The sequence below is a fragment of the Zingiber officinale genome, chromosome 1A (genome assembly GCF_018446385.1).
Source record: "Zingiber officinale cultivar Zhangliang chromosome 1A, Zo_v1.1, whole genome shotgun sequence".
NCBI lineage: Eukaryota > Viridiplantae > Streptophyta > Magnoliopsida > Zingiberales > Zingiberaceae > Zingiber > Zingiber officinale.
Genome location: NC_055987.1, coordinates 162,883,317 through 162,888,928, shown reverse-complemented (window position 1 = coordinate 162,888,928; position 5,612 = coordinate 162,883,317). Strand labels below are relative to the sequence as shown.

At 39.7% G+C, this 5,612-nt stretch overlaps 1 protein-coding gene across 1 annotated transcript; it reads left to right on the top strand.

Annotated features, from left to right (window-relative positions):
* The first annotated feature begins 434 nt into the window (after positions 1–434).
* LOC122038237 (boron transporter 4-like) lies at positions 435–5,286 on the top strand. The gene is made up of 14 exons (XM_042597884.1): positions 435–765; positions 1,457–1,562; positions 1,623–1,705; positions 1,783–1,975; positions 2,063–2,201; positions 2,281–2,446; positions 2,530–2,696; positions 2,810–2,983; positions 3,081–3,176; positions 3,323–3,439; positions 3,510–3,829; positions 4,121–4,400; positions 4,488–4,622; positions 5,019–5,286. The coding sequence occupies exons 2-14, from the start codon at positions 1,459–1,461 to the stop codon at positions 5,052–5,054; spliced, it is 2,010 nt and encodes a 669-aa protein (XP_042453818.1). The 5' UTR covers positions 435–765; positions 1,457–1,458; the 3' UTR covers positions 5,055–5,286.
* The last annotated feature ends 326 nt before the right edge of the window (positions 5,287–5,612 follow it).

Genomic DNA, 5,612 nt, shown 5'->3' with positions numbered 1-5,612 from the left:
ATCCAGTCGAGTCAAAATAATCAACCAATAATCTCACAACATTTAATGTATGTAAGTATGTTCTTTAAATCTCATTCATTGTTTAATTATAGAGTTTTTTCCTTTAAAAAATCCATTTAATTTTGTTGAAAAAAAAGAACGACGGCAATAAAAGACCGAGTGGTACTTGCAACAGGCAAAATATAATTTTTCCCAAAAATGTATTTCTTTTAAAAGTATTAAAAGTTACTAAAAATTCATATTTCCTGGGAATTCTTGGTTCACATTGGGCGACGGTGGTGGGGAAGTGATGCAACGGACCAACAGCTGTCACCGCCTGAAGGGTCGATCCTGCTCGCCAGCCCACGTCATCAACACTCTGGCTGTCTCCCTCCCGCTTTTTAAGTACTAAAACCTATAAAATCTTAAATAGAGCGCTTCCCCTTCCTCTCCCATCGCCGCGCCACCGTTACCACCGGTCTTTCTCCTTCGATCCTCCTCTCATCCTCTCGGTCGTACGGAGACGGCGAGACGTTCACTCGTCTCGTCCTTCGTACGGCCATCCTCCTCCTCATTCGAGCGGAGAAATCAAACAAGGGAGCGGATCGGATCCACAGATCTACGCATTCATTCCGGGACTTTGGGTTTCTCCGTCTCTGCACGATCCCCTCGTTTCCTTGCGGAGGCGTTGGGTTGTTATTAAGTTTTCCGCTGGAAAGAGGAAAGAGGAAAGAGGAGAGAGGGAGAGAGAATCAGAGAAAGGAGAGGGGCTATTCTGTGTGCTAAGTAAGCTGTAGTTTCGATTTGTTTTTTCTTTTCTGTTTCCATTGTCGTTTTCGATTTTTCTTTTTTGGGTTTTTAATCCTTCTCTTCCTTTTTGATTAATTTGTTCCTCTCTTTTTTTTTCTCTCTCCATTGTCGTTTTCAGTTTTTTTTCGTTTGCTCAGGTTGATTAAGAATCGCGTAACGTGATTCAAGAATCGTATTTATTTGTTGGTATCAACATTTTGTAGTATCGGTAGATTCTACAGGTTTTGCTTTTCCTTTTCGAAGTACTTGGAGGCGTCTAGCTTTTTATAAACACAAGATATCGGCAATAAACAACGATGAAATTTTCTTCTTTTTGTTTCTATATTCGATTTCCCGAACTTATAATTTTCTCCCATTTCTCACCACCCTTTTTTTTTTTTCAAAGATATTGTTTCTGCGGATGAATTTACCTCAAATCTGGCGCATTTCACCATCATTTAGCTGTTGTTGTCTATGAAAGGAATTATTATAATGATTTCACTGTTTTTTTTTTCGCTGATCAAACCGTTTACGCGTTTTGACGGGCAATTTTGGAAATCACGTAAAGCTCTCTTTCCTGATCTTTTGTTTTGCTTCTTTACATTTTTTTTTTTTTGTGCTTCTTTCTTCACATATCATGTAGGCAGATGTTCGAGCCTTTGCTGATCTTGTCATTTTTTATGTCCAGGGATGGACCACAGCAACACTCCCTTGAGAGGGATCATCAATGATGTTAAAGGAAGAGCCTTATGCTACAGACAAGATTGGGAGGTTGGACTCCGTACCGGCATCAGGTATGACTACATCTTTCCACTGGTTAATCTAGAGTGAGAATTCACCCTCTTCATTTTCAGCATACTTGCTCCGACCATGTACATCTTTTTTGCTTCTGCGCTTCCAGTCATTGCTTTTGGAGAACAACTAAGTAGAAACACTGGTAAGCATATCCTCCTTATACTTGGATTCCTTGTTTCTGCGTTACTTGTTTTGAGCTTTTGAAGTGACCCGAGGCAGATGGTGCTCTGAGCACGGTTGAAACGTTAGCTTCAACAGCAATCTGTGGCATCCTACACTCGGTACTTGGCGGGCAACCAATGTTGATTGTAGGAGTAGCAGAGCCCACTGTGATAATGTACACATATCTCTACAATTTTGCAAAAGAACGAAAAGGTTTAGGAGAGCGTTTGTACTTGGCTTGGGCAGGATGGTAATGCTGCACACAGAAACTAATTTGTTTTACCATCTGCTTATGCTTTATCTGTGTTGAATTTTCATTAACTGGTTTACTTATTAGGGTCTGTATCTGGACTGCAATCATGCTATTTCTTCTGGCAATTTTCAATGCCGCTGCTATTATTAGCAGATTCACAAGAGTTGCAGGAGAACTGTTTGGGATGTTGATTACAGTTCTGTTCTTCCAAGAAGCTATTAGGGTGTGTTTCAATTTAGCTTCATGTTTTAATCTATATTCAAGAATGTAAAAGCCTCATTTGATTAAGCGTGTGAATACAGGGAATAATAAGTGAATTTGAAGTACCTGAAGGTGAAGATCATACTGGCCCAATCTACCAATTTCAGTGGTTGTACACAAATGGCCTGCTGGGGATCATATTTACTACTGGGCTTCTTTTTACTGCACTGAAGAGTAGGGGGGCAAGAGCGTGGAGATACGGCACAGGTATATTAAATTTCAATTGCTGATGAGAACATGTAAACGATGGCTTGCATTCTGACGTAGATTTACTCTGCTCATGCACTCAGGCGGGATTCGAGGTTTTATTGCAGATTATGGGGTGCCGGTGATGGTTGTGGTGTGGACAGCCATGTCTTATGCTCTTCCAAGCCAGGTTCCATCGGGAGTCCCAAGGAGGCTTTTCAGTCCTCTTCCATGGGAACCCAAGTCATTGGAACACTGGAGTGTAGCTAAGGTAATTGCTTCTTTATTAAGTTGTAACCTACGTCATGATCTAAAGTTGGTTAAAATTATTTCATGAATTTGAGGCTTATGGAATCTTTAACTTGTGAGCTGAATGACGTGCAGGATTTATTTTCTGTTCCTCCACTCTACATCTTTGCTGCCATCATACCTGCTTCGATGGTTGCAGGACTCTACTTCTTTGATCACAGTGTCGCTTCTCAGTTGGCACAGCAAAAGGAGTTCAATCTGAAGAATCCCTCAGCTTATCACTATGACATCTTGGTCCTTGGTTTTATGGTAAGCCAATCAGATTAAAGCTTCCTATGTTCAATAGTCTAATTAGCGCAAACACGATTTCATCGAATAGTTTTTTTTTTTTACGTTTCTATCTCAGGTTCTGGTATGCGGGTTGATTGGAATACCCCCGGCAAATGGTGTTCTGCCTCAGTCTCCGATGCACACAAAAAGCCTTGCTGTTCTCAAGAGGCAGGTTGGTACAAACGTCATCTACAAGATCAATGTGTTAATTTCTCCCGCTTTTTTGAAGAATAAGTTACTCAAATCTAATACACGATCAATGTGTTAATTTCTCCCGATTTTTTGAAGAATAAGTTACTTAAATCTAATCTTGATCAGATAATCCGCAAGAAGATGGTTGAAAGTGCTAAAGAGGGCATAAGGCAACAAGCTAGCAGCTCGGAAATCTATGGGAAAATGCAAGAGGTGTTTGAGAAGATGGACAAGGGCCACACAGTAAGTTTTTGCATGCCAGAATAATTATCTTGGATGCAATTTGATTTTCTTGAGACCACACCATCGGCAGACAATCTCAATTGATAAAGAACTGAAGAACTTGAAGGACGCTGTCATGAAAGGAGCTTGCGAACAGGATTCTAAAGTACAATTTGATCCAGAGAAGCACATTGATCCCCACTTGCCAGTCCGTGTCAATGAGCAAAGAGTAACCAATCTTTTGCAATCTTTGCTGGTCGGTGCCTGCGTTGGAGCAATGCCTGTGATAAAGCAAATACCCACATCAGTTCTGTGGGGATATTTTGCTTACATGGCAGTGGACAGCCTGCCTGGAAACCAGTTCTGGGAGAGGACATTGCTCCTGTTCATCTCTTCTGGCCGCCGATTCAAGTAAGTTGAGTAAGCTTGAGTTATCATTACTCCACAGCCTGCTTAAGTTTAAGTTTAGAACACCATCACAACCTAAAAACTTTAGTTCTTTAGCCTACAGCCTACTTTGATGTATGGTACTTGTTAGATCATAATGTTACCTTTTGGATTCTTACATGACATATACAAGTCCAGTGTTATCTCTAATATGTTACTTTTTGGGGGTAAAGGTTATTCAAATCTTTATCGATAATTTTCTACAATGACATGATTTCTCTTATCTTCTGTTTTATATTTTTAAAAACATGATAGGGTTCTCGAAGGCATTCATGCTTCCTTCGTGGAATTGGTTCCCTTCAAGCAAATTGCTGTATTCACCATCTTCCAGATTGTGTATCTGCTGGTGTGCTTTGGCGTGACATGGATACCAATAGCAGGAATACTGTTCCCGTTACCATTTTTCCTCCTCATTACCATTAGGCAGCATGTCCTGCCCAAGTTCTTCCATCCACACCACCTTCAGGAGTTGGATGCAGCGGAATATGATGAGATTGTCAGAACACCTCGCCACGGTCGCAGCCTCTCATTCGCAGTATGCACTTTTAAGTTATATTGCATTGTTGGTATAGTTTTCTCCGAGTGCACATGCTTAACTCACATTATGTCAACTTGTCTGCAGGAAGGGGAAGGTTCTCCAACAGAAAGCGATGATAACCAAATAGATGTTTGTGATGCTGAGATACTGGACGAGCTCACCACACATAGAGGGGAGCTCAAGCATAGAGCCAGGAGTTTCAAAGAAGAGAGGTCTCAGGTAACAATACTCAAAAGGAATGCATTTTCTATCAAACAAAGAACTCATGGTTCCTCATGTTTGAGCTCCTTAATTAACTTTTAAATTTTGCTTGAAAAGGAGTTTTATCTCAAATCTAACAACATAAAGCATGCACACTCAGGAAGGATTGATGATTGCTAATGCACCAAAAGTTGGAATAAATTGGATAATTTGAGAACTTGGTATTTGTTTAAAATACATATCATTTAGGAAGATTCGGTGGATAAAATCAAGTGGAAATATCTTATGTAACTTCTGAACCTGTTTGTTTATCTGTCCAAAATTGTCAATTTGTAAAAATTCTCACCTAATTTACTCAGAGCTGTTATTTTTTATAATATTGTGGTTTGATGATTGTCACCTATTTGGTTGTAGATTCATCCCGAGACGATTGCCCATAGTGGTGTATGAAGAACCAGGAAGTCAAAAGGAGACTAATGGATGAATTGAAGAAATGCAAGATTCTTTACTCAGAAAATATAAGATTAGAGGTTGATTTGAAGTCTTATATGTCAGAACCATTTGATTCATTTTACAAAGAAAGAGAGGAGCACACTAATTCACCTTTTTTTTTTTTGCTATAAATATCCTTAATACATAATCAGGCATGAACTGAACACATGCAGGTCTAAACCAACTGAATTTGTTTTTAATTTCTGTTGGTGATAAAGAGATCTTATAGAAAAAGATTAATAAAATCATTTCTTCATATTTATAAGATCTAGTATGCTGATTTTGGTCGGTCATGTGGAAATGTTTCTTTCACTGTTATTAGCCCCAGCTGAAAAATTGGAAGACCGGTATAAACTGAAAGTAAAGAAAAATTGGCAAACAACTAAAACTCATGTAATCGTCAAGGAGTCCCTTGTAGACCGAGCTGGAGTCGGCTTGGCCAATGACTGTTCGAAAGTGCTGTGTCGCCGCCTTGAGCTCTTGGTACTGGAATTGTCGCGGTAGACCAATGACTTC

Coding starts and splice junctions, on each gene's coding strand:
- LOC122038237 (XM_042597884.1), top strand. CDS start 1,459: ATGGACCACAGCAACACTCCCTTGAGAGGGATCATCAATGATGTTAAA. Junction 1,563..1,622: donor GGACTCCGTACCGGCATCAG/GTATGACTACAT, acceptor CTTCATTTTCAG/CATACTTGCTCCGACCATGT. Junction 2,697..2,809: donor AACACTGGAGTGTAGCTAAG/GTAATTGCTTCT, acceptor AATGACGTGCAG/GATTTATTTTCTGTTCCTCC.